This window comes from Ursus americanus, chromosome 8 (genome assembly GCF_024610735.1).
Source record: "Ursus americanus isolate L20-20 chromosome 8, mUrsAme1.1.p, whole genome shotgun sequence".
Classification (NCBI taxonomy): domain Eukaryota; kingdom Metazoa; phylum Chordata; class Mammalia; order Carnivora; family Ursidae; genus Ursus; species Ursus americanus.
This window is the reverse complement of record NC_142134.1, coordinates 41,510,649-41,536,729: the sequence shown is the minus strand read 5'-3', so window position 1 is coordinate 41,536,729 and position 26,081 is coordinate 41,510,649. Positions and strand designations below refer to the sequence as shown.

The following is a 26,081-nucleotide window of genomic DNA, read 5'->3' as shown; positions in this document are numbered from 1 at the left end:
GGCTAAGTGATTGAGTGAACAATTAGCAATAAACAATTACTGGATAAAACGTAATTCTTATTCGTTCTTCCAGTCGTCCTAACCCTATCATATTTCCAATTGTCAGAAATGGGGTGATAAACTCCAAGACCTCTACTTGTTTGAATATTTCACATGTTGGGCATTGTTTGTTCTACCAGCTAGCATTACCCCAACTCACTGCTACTCAAAGGTCTGTGGACTGGCAGTTCTGCATCACTCATTGTTTATAATGTATAGCATTAGATAGAAGTAGCTTTTTTTTTTCTCTCTTAAAGTTTCCTTTCTCCAAAATTCTAGTCTCTTCTGAGAGAGACAACTTCAGTGGCCCTGTCCATTGATCAAATAAGACTAATTCAAATATATCTACTGGAAATTTACTAAAACAATGATTGATGATTTATAAACTCTGTACCTACATGTACCCCAAATTCTATATAAAATACTAAATTATGGGTTTAAGTTACTAAAATGAAGACTGCTAGAAGAGGACTCTAATCTGGAGAAACAAGGATGTTGATGGAACTACTCTTAGGAATGAATCAGACTGGAAATGCAATCATACTGAGTGTATTTACTGAACTAAATTGATGAAGTGTATCTCTTGCATCTCATTTTTAATTAAGAAAAGTCAATCTTCCTAAGAAACCAAAATGTGAATGGCATGTTTTACTTGTATTCAAATATAATAACCTACCTGCAGCCCTTGACCATGGACCATTTGAAGTTGTTCTTGAATTTTTCTTAGTTCTTCTTGTTGTCGATGAATATTTGCCTCTATCATCCGTGTCCGTTGCTCTAATTGGTCTTTTAGATGCTGCATGGCTCCTAACTGAGCTGAAAACTGAAACTGAAGTACCATGTATGGGAAAAGTGTAACATATTTTAGAATCACTTACTCTTCGTAATTGTGCAGTGTGAAAATAAGCAGTATATATCATGAGCTAAGAATGTTATGCCAGTTTTCAATGTATTGCCTCTCAGGTCCTAATTCGCCCACCTTTGCTTGGCTTTGTGCAACTGGAGCTGGGCCCTGTAAATATTTCTCCTTTGTCAGCCGACACACACTTAGTCATGTCCGTAGATGGAGCTGGAGGGATATTGTAAGAGGTGGCTTTCCAGCAAGTCTTACTGGCATCCTTATAGAAAGCTCCCCTGAAAATCTTGCTGGTACCCCAGCAGGTGGCTTCCTGCTCTCCAGCCCTGACCTGTGGCACCTCAGTGAACCTCCCTCTCATCCAGTGGCTGCAGCCACACCAGCCACAATGGGAACTGAGTTTCAACCTGGCCTGGAGGAAGAAGAGTTTAGGACGGTTGGCGGAGTTTTCCAAGTTGTTCCTTCTTTGCATACTGTTCTCCCCCTCTCACAGTTGGTGGCTGCTCTCTACATCCATGATCTCTGTAGTATTTAGGATTCCCTGTTACCAGTTAATAATTTTTTATTATTACCCCTATTTCAAATTTCTGGTATGGCTTCTGACTTCTGACTAGATCTTGACTGATTACAAGTACACGCTGGCATTAGAAGACTAGAGCTCAGTTGGTTAAGCCTGCAACTCTTGATTTTGGCTCGGGTCACGGTCTCTGGGTCCTGAGATTGAGCCCTGAGTCGGGCTCTGCACTCAACACAAAGTCGGCTTGAGTTTCTCTTTCTCCATTTCCCTCTGCCCCTCCCCTGCCCACGAACATGCACGCTCACTCTCTCTAAAATAAATAACAACAACAAAAAGATCAGAGCTCATATTGTGGCTCTACCACTTCCTAGAACAAGTTACTTAATTTCTATCATTTAGCAAATGAAAAAGTAGCCTGCTCCTAGAGTTATTCATATCAAATTCTGTCATCCCTAGAATGTCCTCTTTGTACAGATCATTAGAAGATTATATCTAACCGATAACTAGCCATATTTTTACTCTTATTTTCAACTGAAACTGTTCTCAGACAAGTATGAAATGTAGGCTTTTATAGACTAAGCCATTATAAATGAATAAATACATACATGAATGAAAAGTTATTCTACTTCCAGGATTTTCGATCTTACTTCACTGTTTCACTTGAGTCAAACAGCTTCTATTTACTACTACTTGAAATTTAGCCACACTTAGTGATTCATCACTTAAGCATATACATGCTTAACTATTTCCATGAATACTTAGCACAGGACATAGTACAGCAGAAATAATTCCAATTTATTGGAAATGTGTCTTGATCTTAAAATAGTCTCCTACAGGGGCACCTGGGTGGCTCAGTCAATTAAGCATCTGCCTTTGGCTCAGGTCATGATCCCAGGGTCCTGGGATTGAGCCCCGCATTGGGCTCCCTGCTCAGTAGGGAGTCTACTTCTCCCTCTGCCTCTGCTTCTCCCCCCAACTCATACTCTCTCACACGCCCTCTCTCAAATAAATAAAATCTAAAAAAAAAAAAAAAAAGTCTCTTACAGTGAACTGCATCTAAAAATGAGCAATGCCCTCCCAAAAGCTTTTTTTTCTTTAACTTCAAAAGTTTGTGTTGAGGATACTGAATGTTACCTTTCAAAAAGTACAGAACTCTGACTTCTGAAGATCATATCTTAGATTAGATTACACTAAGTATGAGAAAACATTACAACAAACTACAACCTCAGCTCCCTCATACCTTTAAAACATATTCAGAATGTTGTATTTTATCCTAACAGAAGTTATTTATACCTTTGGGTAAACATTACATTGTCATCACTTAAAGGATTTCTATTAAATGCAAATAATAGATACAAACACAGAAGGCAGAATAACAAGAAATAAAATCATAGAACTACAAGGCAAAGTATTTGGCTTTATCACTTAATGAAATATGAGATCTGAATACTTATTAACATTTTTGACACAGTAGATACTATTAATTTCATGAAAATATCCCCTTAAAATGTTAAGAAATACTAATTCAGTATCTTAAGATTAGTGAACTAATAATTGAAAGTATGTCTAAATATTTACATTAAAAAAATCTGTTACCTTCAGAACAAATGTTGATAAAAACTATTACAACTACAGATAATATTTAAGCACCTTACTGATCATATGTTGCTGGAAGTCAAGATTATGATGTTTAGGTAATTTACAACATTGTCAATCTACTTGTACAGGTGTCATATAATGGCTAAAATTATATATGTATAATTTAAATAAGAACTATATAAAAACAAAGGTATTCTTAGAGGACCATTTTTATCTATTGTTAACTATCATTATTTGAAATACTGCTAAGTCAAGGTCTATTTAACCAAAGAAAACAGTTTGGATTATTTTTACCACTATCTTGTATTTTTAATGTGTTTGAGGCATTGAATGAATGAATGCAGAGTCAAAAATTCTAAGTTGGGAACTTAGTGTCACTTTTGTAACACCTCTCCTTTTTGTAACACCTCTCTTTTCTCCTGCTAATTTCTATATTTAGGCCTCCTTCAGGACTCAGCCCAAGCAACAATTCTTCCAGAAAGTCTTCCTCAGGCTGCATCAGGGGTCCATCTAATGTGCTCACGTATCAGCCTATACACCTTGAGCACTGACTATAGAATAAATACCACATTGTAGTTCTAGGTCATTCCTTCCAGATGTAATAAAGTCTCATAGTATATGTGTATTTGTATTGCCGGCACTTGCAATAACTCAAGTATCCCAATAAATGTCCCATATATGAATGAATGAATATATGAATAAAATTACTTGATTTTTCCAATATTCATAGGAAGAATAAAAAGAAGAGCTATATTTCATCTTTAATATCTTTCTGTCTATAGTGTCTCTCGAGGGGGTGTTATAGCATATAAACCGGGATAATTCTTTGTTGGGCAAAACTGTCATGCATCCTGAAAGACAACTAGCATCCCTGGCTCCTGCCTATTAAGGGCCAGTGATACTCCACAATCACTGATGATCAAAAACATCCCCCAGACATTATAAATGCTAACAGGTGAGATTCACTGCACTAAAAGTATGTATATATTTAAATCTCTATTAGCTTAAAAACAATTCATCATTTAAAAATACTCAACTCAAACAAACAAACAAAAAATACCTGGGACATGCCTTGTGGAATTGGTAAATTTGCAGCTTGTGACATCGCTGGCTGTGTTAATGACTGACCAACAGTCTGGGAATTTATGGACTAGGAAGCAAAACAAAAAGTAACACTTTTATTCCCATCCATAATACTTCCACCAGAAATACCACCATGGTATCTTTATAAGTGAACTACAATTTGACTCCTAGCATTTTTAGCTGAGTACAGGCACGCATGTCTCCCCCTCTACGCTGGATGTGCCTAGTCCCTATTCATCCTTTTATCTTCTAAGACATCTGCCACATTACCTCGCATGGGCTCCCAATAAAGTTAAATGGACATAAATGAAAGTGATTGGTATTCGAAATTAAATACGAAATGGCTCTAAATTATTAACTTTCCTTAATTAAAAGAAATATCTAATATTTTACCTGGGAAATAATCAAAAGGAGTATGTCTGAGAAGTATTTCACAAAAAGGGAAAGATCTCGAGTGTTATTTATCAACAGCTATTTTGATCTTTATAGAAAGGGGTAATGAATTTCTAAAGATTTACATGATTTGCCCCCCTTTTAATAAATCTTTATTCAAAAGAATACTACCCAGATAAAGTTTACCTGACTACTAAATGATGCCCTCCTCGGCGCCATCTTTTCATGAGCTGGTAAATGTGGTCTGGGAGGAGTGCTAGTGTCCGTTGGGATCTTTGTTGGTGTTGCTGAGGTTAGTCAACAAAAATGAAATTGTGTTAGTACTTTATAAAATATAATTTGCAAAGATTAATCTCAAAATGGATTTCAATGAGTAAAAATATCTTTCGATTATTTTTCTAAATTATTTCATAAAAGTGAAGTCCATGACCATAGGAGGATTCATTTTAATTACTTCTTTCTTAAGGACAAAGAAAATATCTGAAATAGGAAAACTTTAAATTTAAAAATGGTTACTATTCCTAAAGCTCAATAGTATAAAAACTAATAATTTAAAAATGGCCTACGGACTTGAATAGACATCTCTCCAAGAAGATACACAAATGGCCAGCTAGAATATGCAAAAATGTTCAAGGTCACTCATCATCAGGGAAATGCAAATCAAAACCACAATGAGACACAACTTCACACATGACAAGATGGCTATTATCAAAAAAACAAGAAGTGTTGCTGAGAATGTAAAGAAACTGGAACCCTTCTATACTTAAAATTGGTGGGGATATGAAACGGTCCAGCCACTGTGGGAAACCATAATGGAGGTTTCTAAAAAAATTAAAAATAGAACTACCACATGTGATCCAGCAACTCCACTTCTGGGTATTTATCCAAAAGAACTGAAAACAGGATCTCAGATATTAGCACTGCTGTGTTCACTGCAACACTATTCTTAATAGCCAAGTGTGGAAACAATCAAAATGTCTACTGACAGATGAATGGAAAAACAAAATGTGGTACTATATATACAATGAAATACTATCCAACCTTTAAAAAGACCAAAATTTTGCAAGATACAACAACATGGTTTAATCCTGAGGACATTATGCTATGTGAGAAAAGCCAATGATGGAAAGAAAGACAAGTACTGCATGATTCCCTTATATGAGGTGTCTAAAATAGAGAAATTCATTGAATCTGAGTAGAATGGTGATTGACAAGGGCTGGGGGGATAGAGGAAAATAAGGAGTTAATAATCAATAGGCATAACGTTTCCATTAAGTACAGTGAATAAGCTCTAGAGATCTGCACTCCAACACTATACATAAAAACAATAATAATATATTGTAAGCTTAAAAATCTAACAGGATAGATCTCATCTGAAGTATTCTTACCACAGTAAAATAAAATGTATAAAAAGAGAAACACAGGTACAATGGGGAAACTTTTTCCCTAAGATTTAAGAAATTCTATATTTAACAACACCTCTTTAATGTTCTACCCATGGTGTTGACTAGTTCCAACAACCTCCTTTTTCCTCACATAGTTGTAATATCCTGGGAAATGAAACTACTAAACCCTTTAAACAAAACAAGGTTACTAATTCAATGATAATTATGCAAGTGTTCATTAAAAATAAGAACTAAAAACAGCTTTCAGGAGATAGCCCAAGATGGTGGAGAATTAGGAAAAATTAGTTTTTTCTGGCCCCAGGAATTCAGCTAGACAGCTATCATCAAATCATTCTGAACATCTGTGAACTCAACTGGAGACCTAAGACAAGAATAGCTGCATCTCTACAAGTAGAAAAGCAACCACTTTCTGCAAGATAGGAGGTGCGGAGAAGTAAATCCGAGGCCGTATGTCTGAAGATAAACTAACTGCGGGGGAAGGAGCCTCCAGAAGCTGGCTACTGGAAAGTGATATGGCAGTGGAGCACAAAATCAGAACTTTTAGAAGTCTACTCAGGTGAGAGACATCCCTGCATGAAAGGTGCTCAGGTGGCAAAGCAGGGCAGAATACTAAGTGGGAGAGCGTGGTCTCAGGATCCTCAGGGTCACAGGAAGACTGGGAGTGCCGGAGTGTGGCCGAAATTACAGGCATCAGAGCAGGGAAGCTGACTATAATCAGTGAGTCCAGGAGTCGTCTCCCAGCTCAGGGTTGCCATATACTGCAAACCCGGGCACAGGAGAACTGCGGTGATACCATCCCTCCCTCCCCCAGGAGGAGCGGCACTGAGTGTGCACGGCAGGAGTATTCAGGGTTTGGAGACTCAAAGTAGGGTCACATGACTGAGACAGAAATGCTGGGTCACTGGCCAGGTGAGCACGGAGTGCAGCAGAGACAAGGGAGACCATAGTGACTAACTGCTTTTCCCTCAAGGCGCAATGAGGAGCAGTGCACCGAGCTCTGCTAGAAGTTAGGAAGCCACCATTTTCACATTCACACTTTGAAGCTTCAGAGAAAGCCCTCAGGGAACAAAAGCCTCAGAGCAATCAGAAGCAGATTACTTAGCCTGGCCCCCTGGCAAGAGTGGTGCATTTCTGCCTGGGGGAAAGACACTTGAGAATCAACGCACCAGGCCCCTCCCCCAGAAGATCAGCAAGACCAAGTTTACCTATCATAGAGAACTGCAAAACTCAAGCACTACGGGAAAAGAGTATATAGAATTCGTGTTTTTGCCCCACGATTCTTTAGTCTTTCAATTTTAATTTTTTTTTTTAAAGATTTTATTTATTTATGTGACAGAGAGACAGCCAGCGAGAGAGGGAACACAAGCAGGGGGAGTGGGAGAGGAAGAAGCAGGCTCCTAGCGGAGGAGCCTGATGTGGGGCTTGATCCCAGAACTCCGGGATCACGCCCTGAGCCGAAGGCAGACGCTTAACGACTGAGCCACTCAGGCGCCCCGAATTTTTTTTCCTTTTTTAACCAATTTCTTCTTTCATGAACTTTTTAAAATTTTTTTAACTTTCATTTTTACAATTACATTCTATCCTTTCATTGTATTTAATCTTATTTTTGTATATATATAAGTTTTTCTTTCTTTACAATTCTGGAATGCAGTTTCTTCTACCAAACAGACCAAAATATACCCAGAATCTAGTGTATGACTCTGTTCCCCTCCCCTGTCTGATCATATTCTCTCTTTTTTCCCTTTCCTTTTTTGGTTAAAGTCTTTATTTTCATCTTTACACTTACATTCTATCCTTTCAATGTACTTAATTTTATTTTTGTATATATATATAAGTTTTTCTTTCTTTACAATATTGAGATGTAGTTCTTCTAAAAAACCGACCAAAATACACTCAGGATACAGTGTATTGCTCTGTTCTGGTCACCTACCTGTTAACTTTTTTTGTTTTTGTTTTTAAATTTTCACTTTTACAGTTAAATTCTATCATTTCATTGTACTTAATTTTATTTACATATGTGTTTTTTTTTTCTTTAAAATTCTGGGATCTAGTTTTCTAACAAACACCAAAATACAAACAGGACCCAGTGTACTGCTCACCTGCCTGATTATACTTTTTTTTTTTAATTCAGTTTTGGGTCTCTTCTGATTTAATATATATTTCTCCGGGGTCATTGATGCTCTTTTAGTATTCTGTTCTCTGGATAGAATGACAAGACGGAAAAACTCACCTCAAAAAAGAGAACAAGAGGCAGTACTAACTGCCAGGAACCTAATCAGTATGGATATAAAACTAAGAGGTCAGAACTAGAGTTCAGAATAATGATTATAAAGATACTATCTGGGCTTGAAAAAAAACACAGAAGGCACTAGAGAATCCCCTTCTGGAGAAATAAAAGAACTAAAATCTAATCAAGTCAAAATCAAAAAGGCTATCAATGAGATGCAATAAAAAATGGAGGCCTTAACTGCTGGGATAAATGAGGAAGAAGAAGAGAGAATCTGTGATACAGAAGCAAAATGATAGAGTATAAAGAAGCTGAAAAAGAGAAAAACTACTGGATCACGAGAGGAGAATCCGAGACATAAGTGATACCATAAAATGAAACAATATTAGAATAATTGGGATCCCAGAAGAAGAGGACGGGGGTGGAGAGGTGGCGGGGTGAAGGTATATTGGAGCAAATTATAGTGGAGAACAGGTCCATAACCTACAAGGGTAGAAACAACAGACGGGCAGCAGACCTATCCAGAGACCTGACAGGCCAGAAAGGACTGGCATAATATATTCAAGGTGCTAAAGGAGAAAAATATGCCACCAAGAATACTTTACCCAGCTGGGATATCAGTCAAAAATAGAAGGAGAGATAACAAGCTTCCAGGACAAACAGAAACTAAAAGAATTTGTGATCACTAAACCAGCCCTGTAAGAAAAATTAAAAGGGATCCTTTAAGCAAAGACAGACCAAAAGTAACATACGCCAGAAAAGAACAGAGACAATATGCAGTAACAGTAACTTTACAGGTAATACAATGGCACTAAATTCATATCTTCCAATAGCTACTCTGCAGGTAAATGAGCTAATGCCACAATCAAAAGACACAGGTTATCAGATTGGATAAAAAAGCAAGACCCATCGATATGCTGTCTGCAAGAGACTCATTTTAGACCCAAAGACACCTCCAGATTGAAAGTGCGGGGGAGGTGGAAATCCATTTATCATTAATGGACATCAAAAGAAAGCTGGGGTGGCAATCCTTGTATCAGACAAACTAGGTTTTAAACCAAAGACTGTAATAAAAGATGAAGAAGTACACTATATCATACTTAAGGGGCTATCCAAGAAGATCTAACAATTATAAATATTTGTGCCCCTAACATGGGAGCAGCCAATTATATAAACCAATTAATTTACCAATTTCTTTTACAAAATTAAAGAAACACATTGATAATCATACAATAATCATAGGGGACTTTAACAACCCCTCACTGCAATGGACAGATCATCTAAGCAGAAGCTCAACAAGGAAACAAGGGCTTTGAATGACACACTGGACCAGATGGACTTCACAGGTATATTCAGAACATTCCATCCCAAAGCAACGGAATACATATTCTTCTCAAGTGCACATCGAACATCCTCCAGAACAGACCATCCTGGGTCACAAACCAGGTCTCAGCCGGTACCAAAAGACTGAGATCACTCCCCGCATATTTTCAGACCACAATGCTTTGAAATTCGACTCAATCACAGGAGGAAATTTGGAAAGAACTTGTTCAAATAAATGGACGCTAAAGAGCATCCTACTAAGGAATGAATGGGTCAACCAGGAAATTAAGAATTTAAAAAATTCATGGAAACAAATGAAAACACAACTGTTCAAAACCTTTGGGATGCAGCAAAGGCAGTCCTAAGACGGAAGTATACAGCATTACAAGCCTTTCTCAAGAAACAAGAAAGGTCTCAAATACACAACCTAACCCTACACCTACAGGAGAAGGAGAAAGAACAGCAAATAAAGCCTAAAGCCAGCAGGAGAAGAGAAATGATAAGGATTAGAGCAGAAATCAATGAACTAGAAACCAAAAGAACAGTAGAACAGATTGACAAAACTAGGAGCTGGTTCTTTGAAAGAATTAATAACGCTGATAAATCCCCGGCCAGACTATCCAAAAGAATAGAGAAGGGACCCAAATAAATAAAATCATGAATGAAAGAGGAGAGATCACAACCAACACCAAAGAAACACAAACGATTATAAGAATGTATCATGAGCAACTACAGGCCAACAAATCAGACAATCTGGAAGAAATGGATGCATTCCGAGAGACGTATAAACTACCAAAACTGAAACAGGAAGAAACAGAAAACCTGAACAGACCCATAACCAGCAAGGAAATTGAAGCAAGTAATCAAAAATCTCCCAATAAGCAAGAGCCCAGGCCCAGAAGGCTTCCCAGGGGAATTCTACCAAACATTTAAAGAAGAATTTATACCTATTCTTCTGAAGCTGTTTCAAAAAATCAAAATGGAAAGAAAACTTCCAAACTCTTTTTATGAGGACAGCATTACCTTGATCCCAAAACCAGACAAAGACCCCACCAAAAAGAAGAATTACAGACCAATATCCCCGAAGAACACGAACGCCAAAATTCTCACCAAAATACTGTCAATGGGATCCAGTACATTAAAAGGTTTATTCATCGCGACCAAGTGGGATTTATTTCTGGGCTCGACATCCGCAAATCAATGTGATACAGTACATTAATAAAAGAAAGGACAAGAACCATACGATCCTCTCAATAGATGCAGAAAAAGCATCTGACAAAGTACAGCATCCTTTCTTGATTAAAACTCTTCACAGTGTAGGGATAGAGGGTACATACCTCAACATCATAAAAGCCATCTATGAAAAACCCACAGTGAATATCATGCTCGATGGGGAAAAACTGAGAGCTTTTCCCCTAAGGTCAGGAACATGGCAGAGATGTCCACTCTTACCACTGCTCTTCAACATGGTACTAGAAGTCCTAGCCTCAGCAATCAGACAACAGAAAGAAATACAAGGCATCCGAATCAGCAAAGAAGTCAAACTCTCACTCTTTGCAGATGACATGACACTCTACGTGGAAAATCCAAAAAACTCCACCCCAAAATTGCTAGAACTCATACAGAAATTCAGCAAAGTGGCAGGATATAAAATCAGTGCTCAGAAATCAGTTGCATTTCTATACACTAACAACGAGACAAAAGAAAGAGTATTTAAGGAGTCGATCTCACTTACAATTGCACCAAAAACCGTTAAGAGACCTAGGAATAAACCTAACCCAAGAGGCAAAGGATCTGTACTTGGAAAACTACAGAACACTCATAAAAGAAATTGAGGCAGACACAAAGAAATGGAAAAATGTTCCATGCTCATGGATTGGAAGGACAAACATTGTTAAAATGTCAATGCTACCTAGAGCCATCTATATATTCAATGTAATCCCTATCAAAATACCATCAACTTTTTTCACAGAACCGGAACAAATAATCCTAAAATTTGTACAGAACCAGAAAAGACCCCAAATAGCCAAAGGAATGTTGAAAATGAAAATTGAAAAACCAAACTGGTGTCATCACAATCCGAGACTTCAAGCTCTACTACAAAGCTGTAATCATCAAGACAGTATGTTACTTGCACAAAAACAGACACATATATCAATGGAACAGAGCAGAGAACCCAGAAATGGACTCTCAACTCTATGTTCAACTAATCTTCAACAAAGCAGAAAAGAACTTCCAATGGAAAAAAGTCTCTTCAACAAATACTGTTGGGAACATAGGTCAGGCACATGCAGACAAATGAAGCTGGACCATTTCCTTATACCATACACAAAAATAGACTCAAAATGGATGAAGGACATAAATATGAGCAGGAATCTATGAAAATCCTTGAGAAGAACAGAGGCAGCAACTGCCGTGACGTTGGCCACAGCAACTTCTTGCTAGACACGCCTCCAAAGGCAAGGGAAACAAAGGCAAAAATGAACTACTGGGACTTCATTAAGATAAGTTTTTGCACAGCAAAGGAAACAGTCAACAAAACCAAAAGACAACCGACAGAATGAGAGAAGATATTTGCGAATGACACAGTAGATAACGGGTTGGTATCCAACATCTATAAAGAACGTATCAAACTCAACACCCAAAGAACAAATAATCCAATCAAAAAATGGGCAGAAGACATGAACAGTCTTTTCTCCAAAGAAGACATCCAAATGGTCAGACACATGAAAAAGTGCTCAACATCATTTGGCATCAGGGAAATACAAATCAAAATCACAATGAGATACCACCTCACACCAGTCAGAATGGCTAAAATTAACAAGTCAGGAAATGACAGATGTTGGCGAGCATGAGGAGAAAGGGGAACCCTCCTACACTGTTGGTGGGAATTCAAGCTAGTGCAGCCACTGTGGAAAACAGTATGGAGGCTTCTTAAAAAGTTGAAAATAGAGCTACCGTCTGACCTAGCAATTGCACTACTAGGTATTTACCCCAAAGATACTAATGTAGTGATCCAAAGGAGCACCTGCACCCCAAGGTTTATAGCAGCAATGTCCACAATAGCCACACTATGGAAAGAGCCCAGATGTCCATAGCCAGATGAATGGATAAAGATGTGGTATACACACACACACACACACACACACACACACACACACACACACACACACACTGGAATACCACTCAGCCATCAAAAAAAAAAAAAAAGAAAAGAAATCTTGCCATTTTCAACAATGCGGATGGAACTAGAGGGTATTATGCTAAAGCAAAATAAGCCAATCAGAGAAAGAAAATTATATGATCTCACCCATATGTGGAATTTAAGAAACAAAACAGGCTCATAGGGGAAGAGATGAAAAAATAAAACAAGACGAAATCAGAGAGGGAGACAAGCCATAAGGGACTCTTAATCACAGGAAACAAACAGAGTTGCTAGAAGGGATGGGGGTGGGCAGATGGGGTAACTGGGTGATGGACTTTAAGGAACGCACATGATGTAATGAGCACTGGCTATTATATCAGACTGATGAATCACTGACCTCTACCTCTGAATCTAATAATACATTATATGTTACTTAACTGAATTTAAATAAAAATTAAAAAACAATAAATAAATGTTGATAGAATTTTAAAAAATTAGCATTGTTGCAAATGAAACAAAAACTAATGTGGAAAATGAAAAAAAAAAAAATTTCAGAAAGCAACCTTAAAACAGGCGCCTGGGTGGCTCAGTCTTAAGATTAAGCATCTACCTTCTGCTCAGGTCATGATCTCAGGGTCCTGGGATTGAGCCCCTCATCGAGCTCCCTGCTCAGTGGGGAATCTGCTTCTCCATCTGCCTCTGCCCCATCCCCCAACTTGTATACCAACTGGCTCCCTTTCTCTCAAATAAATAAATAAATAAATAAATAAATAAAATCTTAAAAAAAACAAACAAACAGCCAGCTTAAAGAACACTGGTTCTACTAGTGAAAAAAGAATAAGCAGTTTTGGGGGCTTTTTTTGAGGGATAATTAAAAGCAACTTAACAATACCAACTACTACCCAAATATTTTGTACACTACTTTATAAACTTAATTCTTTGTTAAATATGAGCAATGTGCCTTTTTTTCACTGGAAAGGTTAGTATATTTCAGAAATGTAAAAATTCACTATTTTGAAGTAGCATTTCACCCATCTTCCCACCTGCCTCCCCCCTGGCAACGAACCATTCTGTTTTCTATATTTAAGAGGCTAGTTTTTGTCTTTTTCTTTGTTCATTTGTTTTGATTCTTAACTTGGTGAAGGGGATTAAGGGTGCACTTGTATCCTGATGAGCACTATGTACAGAACTGTTAGTCGTCATACTATTCACCTAATATAACACCGTATGTTAGACTTCAATTAAAAAAATAAAAAATATAAAGAGTGTTTCTAACTTTTTAACGTAAGCAATACTACAGTAAACCTTTTCATGTAAAAAAATAAAGTAGCATTTGATGAAAAATGCTGACACCAGTAACACAATTTAGAAGCACTCTCTTGAGAGAAAGAGCTTTCAAGCTAGGGTACTCACAGGAAGGGTCTGAGACTGCTGTGTGAGATGATTTTCTTGAACTCCGGGAGGAAGCAGAAGGGGTTGGGCTGTGATCAAACCTTTCCAAGGCTTCTTTGAGACTGACTGTATTTATACGATTATCAGACCCAGAATCTTGGCTCTAAGGAGACAGAGTAAAATAAATGTTTGCTTGTGATTCAGTTCAGAGATCCCAGATTAGTGATACAGCCTGCTAACCGTTTCTTCCCCCAAAATCAGTTTTTACCCACAACGAGGCAAAGGTATCTATGTAATATTTACCTGTGTAATATTAGGTAAAGAAATAAAAATTTCTCTTCTATAGCCAGAAAATTTTGACTTCATTCTCTATTTACAGAAACAGATGCAAAAAAATAAAGCTGACTCTTAACTTATACCATGTACAAAAATTAAGTCAAATGGATCAAAGACCTAAACATAAGAACTAAAACTATAATACTTTTAGAAGTAACGGGGAAAAGCTTTATGATGCTGGACTGCGCAATGACTTCCTGGATGTGACACTGAAAGCACAGGCAGCAAAAGTGCATCAAACAACACTATAAACAGAGTGGAAAGACAGCCCACCATGGGATGGGAGATAATATTTGCAAACCACGTACCTGGTAATGGGTTAACACTCAGAATATATAAAGAACCCTACAATTCAACAGCAACCCCCCCCACGAAAACAATCCAATTTAAAAACAAAGGTCTTGCGTAGATATTTCTCCAAAAAAGATATAAAATGGCCAATAAAACACACTGAAAAGTTCCTCAATGTAATCATTAGGGAAATGCGTATCAAAGCCATGAGATATACCACTTCAAACCCATCAGGACAAGTATTACTTAAAAGAAAACAAAACAAGAAAACAGAAAATCACCAGTGTTAACAAGAATAAACTGGAACCTACAGTGAATCTACTATAGGAAACAGTATGATGGTTCCCAAAAAAATTAAATATAAAATCACTACGTGATCCAGTAATTCCATTTCTAGGTGTATACGCAAAAGATTTTAAAGCAGGGACTCAAACAAGTATTTGTACACCCATGTTCATAGCAGCATGATTCACAAGAGACAGAAGATGTATGCAAGCCAAGTGTCCATCACGAGATGATGGATAAACAAAATGTGGTCTATCTGTACAATGGAACATTACCATAGTATCCATCATCAGCAAAATCTCCTACTCTCAACCTCACCTCTGAACATCCATTTGCTAGCTTGCTCTAACTAAAACCCAGATGTTTCCAGAAAATACCACTTCCTTACAGGTCTTTTAAGTGGTGGCTATTTTCTATCTCATAACCTTCAGAGCCCTGCTCTGAAGGGGAACAAAAGTCCTCCTACTGCTCTTTCCAGAACCTTTCCCTCTCCTCCTTCCCAAAACTCAGAGCCAGAATCTCACATTATCACTATATGACTATCTTGCATTGCTATAGTCAGTCATCTACTGACCTTGTGGCCACTTCTCCCTAAGCACCTGAATTCAAATTTCTGCTCCTGGCTCAGTTTTACGCTCACTAATTTTTACTTCCAGTTATCAGTATCAGTATCAATTCACATGTTCAACATCATGACTTCTCTCTTCCTTGATGCCTTGATCTTAATTTCCACCTGTCCTCAGTCACTCATTCTTAATCATGCCTTAGACCTTGTCATTACCAGTAAGAATAAACCTCCCATAATCTCAATTTCAAACATCCTCCTCTTTGACCAGCATTTTTCATATTTCCTACTCATTTCTCTTTAGTATCCCGACTCCAGTAATCCTTTGGTGGAACATAAAATACATGGATTCCACCACATTTTCACAATCACTCTCTCATTTTGTCTTCTCTCCTTTCTTTACCCAGCTTGAATTCATGGTTAATCATCATAACCACACCCTTCGGGGTATCATCAACTCTCCTGCTCCGATCTCCCTTCACCACACTCCCTTAGAAAAATCCCATGCTGGTTAAACCAAATTTTTAATCTATTCTGAGCATGGCTGAAGAAATACAACATGGTGACGGTTCTCTCTTTAAATTAACGGCCAAGAAGCTCAAGTGGGCCCTTAATCCTACTTGTCAGACTAAAATTACCTTGTCTGTTCACTTTCCTACTCTCCTAGGAAACCTCTAACACATCCTCTCCTAACCTCACTCTTAGCTGGGTACCCTGCTTCTGGTTTCACCGAAGAACGCTGCTATAAGCAGCATCTGTACTCATATATTCTGCCTTTCTTCATGTCACTGCAGATCCGGGATCAGCAGACACTCTCTGTGAGGGTCTGAGAGGCAATATCATAGATCTGAGGGCCACACAGTCTGTTCCAATCATTCAACTCTGCTGTTGCGGCACAAACGCAACCATAGGCTAGATATAAACAACTGAGTGTGGCTATGGAATCCGAGGGTATAATTTTCATGTATCACAAACATTATTCCTCTTTTGATTTTTTTCAATCACTTAAAAACATGTGGAAAACATATTTTTAGCTTGTGGGTGTTACAAAACCAAGCAGAGAACCAGATTTGGCCTCAAGGTCATAGTTTGCTAAAATCCTCTGTCACGGAATAATTTTTCCACTAGCTAAGCCCTATCTGTCCACTGTGGACTGGATCCCATCTTCTCTCATCTGTTCAAGAACATTGCTCTAGCATTTCTACCTCTACCTCTATCAGTGATTTTTCTCTCTCAACAGACCATTCTCATCAGTATACAAACATGCTATTATTTCTCCCACCTTAAAGAGCAAAACTTCTTTTAAGCCTACTTCTTCCTACTACCACGCCGCTCCTCTCTTCCTTGTAAGAAAACCTTCCCTACTCGCTGTCTCTTAATTTCCCTTGTCCCAGAAAATTCTCTCTTTAAGCCCACCCTAATCAGGCTTTCACTCATATTACTCTTCCACCCAGCCTGCTCCTACTGATCAACAAATACATGTTGTTAAACTCAGTGCTCACTTCTCAGTGCTCATCTATTTAATCTACTGCAGCGGAATCTGACAAAGCTAAGTGTTCACTCCTCACGGACACACTTTTTCCTGGCGTCTCGGACAACTCAGTTTCCTGGTTTTATTCATACCTCACTGGATATTTCCCTTGAGTCTCCTTCATGTCTTAGTGATGCAGTGCCCCAGTACTTAGCCCTTCATCACCCCCCCTCTCTCTCTCGCCATTCATTCCCTTGGTGACCACATTTAGATACATGACCTTAAAACCATCCACACATTAAAGTTTCTCAAAAATATGTCAGATGGACCTCTTCCCTAATCTCCAGGAGGACTGTGGTGTAAGAGTAAAACACAGCTACAGCAGACACAGGCAGAGTATATTTCACAAACAGGGCTAGTTGAATTTACTGAGGATTGGACACTGGCATAAGAGAAAACAAAGCAAGGAGGAATGACCTCTGTATTACCTTAATTTCTATAACTGTCCTCTCTCATTTCAAGGAACCCTAGATTTAAGCACTTTTCTCAGAAAATGTACTTTACTAAAGCCTACTAGATCTTCTTCCACTAAGCAAACAAAGCCTCTTTGAAAAAATTCTGTCCCATGGGATCCATGATTGCAGAGAACTTCTCTGGGTTATTCACTGATGTATTCTGAGCATCTAGAGCCATGTCCAGTACTTCCTGGCACATGAAAGAGTACTTAATAAGGTTTGTTGAAAAACTGAATGCTATCTCCCATACTGACCTGGCAATGCTGCCTATTTAACTCACTTTTTATACAGATTCTTGATTCTTTTCATTCCACTAATTTTTTGCATGCTAAAAATAACTGTTGTAGGCAATTTCTGACATAGCTCACAATGATCCCCACCTCCTGGTATTTACCACCTCGTTTAATCCCTCCCCTATAGTAGAGGCTGAACCTAGTGATTTGCTTCCAATGAACAGAACAGATAGAAGTGATGGGATATTACTTCTGTGACTAGGTTACAAAAGAGTCTGACTTTCATCTTGCTGTTGGTGTCTCTCCCTGGATCTTCTTACCTACTTGCTTGGATGGAAATAGCTACCTGGAAAGGAACTGAAGGTTGCTCCGGCCATTAGCCAGCAAGAAATCAAGGCCCTCAGTCCAGCTGCTGCTGAGGAACCCCATCCTTCCAATAAGCACTGAGGAAGCTTAGAAACAGATTCTGCCCCAGTGGAGCCTTGAGTTGAATGTGACCCCCATTGACACCTTGATTACAGCCTTGTCAGAGACCTTGGGCTGACCCCTTGATTGCAGCCAATGATCAATTCTAAGCAGAGGGCCCATCTAAACTGTGCCTAGATCTCTGACCCACAGAAACTATGAGATAATAAATGTGTATTATTTTACATCATTAAGCTTTGTTACACAGCAATAGGTAACTAATATATTATACTTCTACCTGATATTAATGAAAAGAGAAACCAGAGTTCAAATTCTGACTATAACTTCAAGCCATGTGTTATTAGGGGAGATCTCTCCCCATACCCCCTGCTTAAAGCCTCAGTTTCAACCTTTTCAAAACGGGGATATTACCTATGAAATAAGGATGTCTGAGGAATAAATGACACTTCATGCTTCATATAAAGAACTAGCCAGAGCCTTGCACATTGCAGGCAATTAGTAAATGGTAGTTTAAATCTGAGATCATATGTCTCTCACTAAATAGGAGGCCCTTCAAATATTTTCTAGAAGCTTGATAAGGTTTTAAAATATTAAATTTAAAATAAAAATAAATAGTAAAATATAATTTATAACCCTGTCACAAGTGAAGCCATGAAATATTTGAAAAATACTTTTCCTATAAATTATTAAGTCTTGCCTTTCATTGGGAAGAAATTATTTTTTTTAAACTCTAAGATACATACTTTGTCAGCAGCTGTCTCAGGAAGAGACTCTTCAATGCCAAGTTCTCGTCGTCTTTCAGCCCTAACTTCTGCATAACTACAAATGGAAAAAAAAAAAAAAGAATTTTCATGCTTAATCATTCATTTAAAATACTGCAGAGATGTGTTCCATGTTTGTTATGTGTCTTACTTGTTCATCACAGATTCCGGACTATTTGCTATGCACCACACAAACACACATCTATAGTGTTCTGGTCTTAATCTAGGTATCTCAAGAGTTTTATATGCTACAGTAAACGATCTGTGACCACCCAGTACTTAAGAGGAATTAAATAAAGGAAAAGTAGGCTTATCTACTCCAGTGCTCCTTTTACATGGTGGACTTTGGTACGTAAAAGACAGTTACAGCTTCTGCTCTAAACCGTGACATTTATGTCAAGAATTATATATGTGTATATAACCTGCATTCTATTTCTATATAATGCCTGTAAGTAAATTTCATATTGCATTGAAAACATTATCGAAAACTAGGAAAAAGATCACTATAGCTCTTAACAAGTCATGCCTAAAAATTACATTGCCAAACTCACTATCAGTGTTTCTATAGTTCAGAAATACTGTAAAAGAATTATTACCTTACTACGGTGTGAGTACAAACAATAAACTCTGGCCTTGAATTCCACTGATGATAAGTGATGTAATAATGAGTTTGAAGCCAAATCCACTGTTGTCCCTTGGTGAGGAACCTATAATAACATGATTTGCCTTTCCCATATTGCATTACTAAGAAGAAAAAAGAAAAATATTTATTGATTCATATCATTAGTTATGAATCTGGTTTTTTGTCAAAGCTATCATTACATTTTAATCTATATACAAAATTCTTCTGGCTTTTCAATAACATATATATCAGTTACAAAAAAAATGTTATTCTATAGAGATAGCTTAAGGTCCCAAGAAATTAACATATCTTCCATAGTGCCCAACTAGAGTCACTAGTGTCAGCCAGGCATAAAGAGATGCTAATATTCCTGCTGCTAACAACCGTAACAGCTGGTAACATTAAGTATTCACCATGGGCTTTCTAAGAGTTTATTTAAATGTGTACCTGTCTCCTGGGCAGACTTACATGCCTGGATATCAAAACTCATGAAATAGTGTTACAATATTTTGACATACACAATTTTCAAAGGAATCTGGTTCTTTTACTCCAGATGTAGAACTTACACACTTCAAAAACAAGATTCATTAGATGCCATACTATAAACCTGTACTTACTATTATAGATTAAAATATGTAAAACAAGAACAAGTTTAAATTTGATCTAAGATTCCTACTGGATTGGTTATAAAGTAAAATCTTCCAAAAAAGAAAATCTTCCAGTATTTTTCAAAAATACAAAAATGATTACAAGTCTGCATTTTACCACCACCTATTAATACACTATTTACTTGACTAAAAGCAGTTATTATCACCAGAAATATTAAAACCTACTTACAGTGCTCATGACACTTTGCCAAATTTTCTAGGTCATCCACATGATAGTAATCATAGCCTGATGTTCCCAGAACTTCAAATGGCAAATATCCTATTATAGGTGGTGCCCTAAATTACATACAAAACAATCAATATTGTAACTTTTTCTATCATAAGAAATACCCCAACTAGAAATCTAGAGTTTTTGGGGGGTGCCTGGGTGGCTCAGTTGGTTGTCAGACTCTTGGTTTCAGCTCAGGTCATGACCTCAGGGTCGTGGGATCAAGCCCTGCGTCTTGTCTTCGGGCTCCACACTCTGTGCGGTGTCTGCTTGAGATTCTCTCTCTCCCTCTGCCTCCACCCCCCACCCTGCTTGCACACACGCACACACACTCTCTAATAAATTAATAAATTAAAATATATATATATATATATATATATATATATCTATCTTGGGGCACCTGGGTGGCTCAATCAGTTAAGCATCTGCCTCTGACTCAGGTCATGGTCCTGGGATCCTGGGATCAAGCCTACATAGAGCTCCTTGCTTAGCAGGGAGGCTGCTTCTCTCTCTACCTCTAACCCTTCCCCCTGCTTGCACTCTCACTTGATCTCTCTCTCTCTCTCTCAGATGAATAAATTTTAAAAATCTTTAGAAAATAAAAAATAAATCTTAAAAAAAAAAAGAAATCAATTTTGGGGGGAATCTTTAGTTTTTGAAAAATGGATAATGGATTTGAACAACTGATTAGAAAACATTTGTCCTGAAACCCATTAAGTTAAGAGTTACATGACTTTTAGCTTTTTATGGAATTTAAAATGAACTTACCTGTGATCTAGAAATAGGAACTTCCACTCTAAACTATGTCTAGATGTAAACTCTTCATTAGGTTCTTCAACAGTGCACATTTCCTGCAAGCAAATTAATAATTAAATTTTAGAAATACTGTTCTGTGCCCTTAGAAGAATCCTAACTATTGGTAGCCATGAAAGTCATTAGAAAATTTTTCCCTAAATTACTTTTTAATCACATTTTAATTTTCTAGTATTAAAGAATGTGGCAATAAATAGATGCAGAATTCTAGGGGAATATTTCTCACTCAACATACGTCTCTATTCATTCACATGCCTATAAACCCCTAATTCTAAATTCAGATCTCTCCTGATTTACAGTTAGTTCTATATTTCTGTCTGGATGTCCCCACACATCACAACCTCAGTATGTCCTAAAATGAACAACTACCTTAACCTTACTCATACTCACACAGTTTTGCATCTTGTTACTGGAGGCATATCTGTGTTGTGCCATCAGTGTAGAAATATGATAGTCACAACACACTCTTATTTTTCCCTTTAAAAACCATCTAAATGGCTATTACCAAATCCTTCAATTTCACCATCTAAATTAAAAAAAAAAAAACCTATTTGATCCCATCCATCTTCAGGGTCTTATTAGACTCTAGACTTGCCATCACTGGCTCACATCATTGCCATAGCTTCTCCTCAGACAAGTCTCCCCGGTTTTAACTCATCTTTTATTCTGGCCACAGTTACTGTCTAATACTCAAGAAGATTATGACTTCCCTGCTTAAAAACCTTCATGATTTCTCATTTGGTTAGGATAAAGTTTAAACTCTTTAGCATGGAGAAACAACAAAGAAACACATTTTATTTCTGGACTCTGCTTGCTTTTCTAACCTCATCTCCCACCATCCCTACCCCTTCCACACACAGTAACCCTAGACCCTAGTCATACTCAGCAATGTATTCCAACCTCCTCTGTGTCCTTGAATGACCTTCTGTAGCACAATGTAGTGAATTAAGAGCTTGGGCTTTGAGAGAATGGGAATTATAATTAATCCCCAGTTCTACCACTTAACAGCTGCAACTGTGAGCAAGTAACGTAACTTCCCAAAGCCTCAATTCCTTATATATAAAATGAAGATCATACTAGCATTATTTTATAAAGTTATTACAAGAATTAAATGAGATAACACATGTGAAGTATGCAGCGATCAGCAAATGTTAGCCATTGCTATCATTTCCTAAGAACAGAACAAGGAGAGCAAGACTGGATTAAGATCCTTGAACTGCTACTTCAGCATTTTGTCCTAGAATATGGTATTTCCCTAAATTTAAAATCTTAGCCTGGCTTATTTCAAGAAACTTTCTAGTGGTTGAACTCTTTCATTTTCCCACTTGTCTACTAATCATCTACTTCTTGGGCCCAGAGAATAAAATAAATTATTTAAGTGAATTTTAAAATTGAAAAGGTAAATTATATGCAGTAAAAGACCACTAGCATATTTCAAAAGAAAATTTCGAAAGCAATCTTTAGAAATTGCCTAGATTTTTGGCCTTCCCCCTTTAATGTAGATTGTGAACTATACAAAAAACTACGCTACAATTTTGCACAAAAGCAGGACAGTGGTGATATATAACCACTGGCTAACTGCAAAGGAGATATATTTTTAAATTAGTTATAATTTAATGAGTGCCTAGATAACTCATTTGCTTCAAAATAAAATAAGACAAAATCAGAGAGGGAGAGAAACCGTAAGACTCTTAACTCAAGGAAACAAACTGAGGATTGCTGGGGGGGGGGGGGGTTGGGGGATGGGATAACTGGGTGATGGGCACTTGATGTAATAATGAGCACTGGGTGTTGTATGCAACTGATGAATCACTAAATTCTACCCCTGAAACTAATGACAGAGTATATGTTAATTGATTTTAAATTAAAAAAAAAAATGATCATGACCATATATATTTAATGACTCATGATCATTACTGCTTTAATGTTTCTAAGAAATTTCAGTTCTGGAAACAACAAAAAAAATTACATAAAGATAGTCTCATAATATGAAGTGAAATCCTCTTTGGAAAATAAAATTAGAAACATTATAGAATGGCACTGTTAAAAATCAATAAGCATTAAGTGAGCAGTTAATCAGAGATGGGTAATTGATTTGTCCTAAAAACTATGGATCAGGAATAGTAAATGATTTCAAGTAAGACAGCTGTTGTTGACTTTAAGTAAAATGGGGAATAAGTAAAATCAGTCTTTGATGACCTCTCCCACCTGTGTCCCTTCTCTTTTTATTCTATCCTCTATCCATCAGGCTAGCCTGTGTTTAATTCTTGTTCTTACCTTGCTGTCAATAAATCTCTGATAAAAAAAAAAAAAGAAACATACCTTGATGAATTGAGGTGTAGCTAATCTCACAGTAGCTACAAAACAAACTCTATCATCATAAGAAGGCCTGTGTGTGCGTTGTATAGTTCCTTCAAAACCATTGTGTGCTGAAGTGGATACTAAAACAATAAGGAATACATATCATCAGTTACTCCAGTAACTAGTTATTAATGATGTTCAAACATCTGTGTCTTTAAAAGAGTTTAAAGAAAAGCAAGTTAAAATTCACTATATTTTTAACTCACCACTGTTTAAAGATTTGAAATTTCCTATAAATTTCACATATTCATAGGTAGATGGCTCCTTTGGGTCTATTGTTCCTCGAAGCATATGACAACAGAATTCTAACTGATTTTTTGCTGAAATGAGAAAAAATGTGATATACCTGTGGCTTATCATAATGAATGATCTATAAGATGACAGAAGTTGTGTAAGTTTATAATCCCTATTTTCTTCAATAGAAGTCCTCAATGACATTTTATTTAGTCCATAAAAGAATATCTTTAGATGATCTCACCTTGTTCTTAATAGAGAAGACAGATCTTCTGATATAAGCAACTATATGTTTCCCCACTTTTATCTGTCCTTCCTTCTCATTCTTCACTCTAATGTCAAAGAAAGGTTTTGCTTCCCATTACAAAGCTAATGCTTGTCTCTACCTAGAACAGTCTTTCCTACCTTCTCTAGGACAAGGGCCACACGACTGTCATTCATTCCTTCATTTCTTCTCTTCTGAAGATCACAAACATTTGTATTAACTTCAGTGAACTTTCCTCGTTGTTTCTACCTCTTTTAAAACTCATTACATCTTCATTCCCATAACATGAAACCTACCTTCCTTACTATTTCCATAAACCCTTTGTCAATCTATTTTCAAACTATGGGCATTCACAAAAGTTTTTTATCTTTTACTGTCCCTTATAAACTTATTGGCATTGGTAAATTTATTTATTCCTAAATCTCTCTCCCTAATTCTAAAATTTTATGAAGACCAAATCTCCTATCACTATTTGCTTTAGGACATTTCTACTTGATTGTCCCACCAAGTAACTTAAACTTAAAATATCTGGAAGTGAATTTATCCCTCTTTCTTCTAAGCCAGCTGTTCTCCTTTGTCCTATGTGTGTTATCTCCCCAGTTAGAAACCCTATCAATTTGGTCTCTTCTCTACCTATATCACATGCCCCCAAACTAATCTGTCACCAGGACCTGCTATTTATTTCACCAAGGAAGCTCTCATTAGTCATTTTTTCCAGCTGAGCATCCAGTACCACCAATTCAGTAGACAAATTACCCTGCATCCAGGTAACCACAAAATGTATTCTTGAAGCTTCTACACTCCTGTCACTCGAATTCAATCTTGCCTACTACTCTTAGATTAATACTACCTTCATCATTATTTCAGCACTCAAGGACTAGTAACACCTCTTTATGCTCACAGCATCAAACTCATACTCTTCTGTCATTACCATGAATGGCTCTATTATCAAACTCAACAGATTCAAAATCTAACTACTTTCTTCCTAAAACCTTACCCAGTGACAATCCCTGGCCACTTGGTCACCTGTTGAGCTTATCTACTCAACACTCATATATAGGCTTTCCTTTCCACCCTTACTTCTATTGCTATTCTTACCTCTGGTCTGGTCCTTTCAAAATTTTTCATCTGAGATGTATTTTTTCAGACCACTTTTTTTCAAATTCCCTTTCACTGGCTCCTCACTACATAAAAAATAAAAATCAAACTCCTTAGGATTAACTATTAAGCCTGATTTCCTTCTCTGGACACAAATCATACCACCTGTACCACCCCACCTTCATTATGGCCCAAATGACCAGCTTGCAGAATCCTGAATTTCCTAAGCAATTTCCCTTGTTACATATCACGTTACTCCTTTGGCATGAACACTTTTTTGGGGGGGAAATAAATTTTTTTGTATATCAATTATTTAACTAGGAGGTCAGGAAGTCATTTAACTAAAGCTTTTCTCTATCAAAAAGTATTGTTGCTAACCTCAGCTCTGATCTTGGAAGAAGTCTAAGAGCTGTCTTTCTGCCAGAGGCTTGCTTGCGTTCAGTTCTCCAACCAATTCTGCCCTTATGAAGGTCTCTAAAGTGGATCTTTTCTCTCCACCTACTGCTATATCCCAGAGTTCCCCTTTCTTCTCTTTGCTCTATATGTTTACCTCAAGCAATGCCATTCAATCCATGACGTCAAGCACTATTTACAGACATATAACTGGCCTCTATACCCAGCCTAGGTCTCTTTTCTGGAATGGTCTATTGGTCAATGTCATAAGAACTTGATTTTTTAATAACTTGATTTTTAAGCAATTATAAATAGGCTTCGAATGGATTCTCCTTGTCTCCAGTTCTTCTCAACTCCTTCTGACAGGCTATCTATTCTTAACAAAGATAGACATTCATACATACTTACATGTAAATGTATGTGTGTGTGTCTCTAGGACAGTCAGTATGCTACAGAATTTCAGGGTTCAAAATACAAATAACTTTTAAAATGATTAATCAGTATCACCAGAAAAGTCAAATATTTTAAATCATGAAAAAAGTGATTAAACACTAAA

The 26,081-nt window shown here is 37.2% G+C and overlaps 1 protein-coding gene across 12 annotated transcripts in view; it reads right to left on the bottom strand.

Annotated features, from left to right (window-relative positions):
* CLOCK (clock circadian regulator) overlaps positions 1 to 26,081 on the bottom strand; it is a 138,803-nt gene that overhangs the window by 17,589 nt on the left and 95,133 nt on the right. For all 12 annotated transcript variants that reach the window (XM_087864129.1, XM_045815950.2, XM_045815955.2 and 9 more), the window contains 10 exons: positions 23,742 to 23,855; positions 23,497 to 23,615; positions 21,130 to 21,212; positions 20,323 to 20,429; positions 19,460 to 19,607; positions 18,846 to 18,921; positions 14,002 to 14,143; positions 4,674 to 4,774; positions 4,072 to 4,161; positions 716 to 868 (listed from right to left, as the gene is read on the bottom strand). In XM_087864129.1, the coding sequence (XP_087720255.1) occupies positions 716 to 868; positions 4,072 to 4,161; positions 4,674 to 4,774; positions 14,002 to 14,143; positions 18,846 to 18,921; positions 19,460 to 19,607; positions 20,323 to 20,429; positions 21,130 to 21,212; positions 23,497 to 23,615; positions 23,742 to 23,855 (1,133 nt within the window). The remainder of the gene's footprint in view (positions 1 to 715; positions 869 to 4,071; positions 4,162 to 4,673; positions 4,775 to 14,001; positions 14,144 to 18,845; positions 18,922 to 19,459; positions 19,608 to 20,322; positions 20,430 to 21,129; positions 21,213 to 23,496; positions 23,616 to 23,741; positions 23,856 to 26,081) is intronic.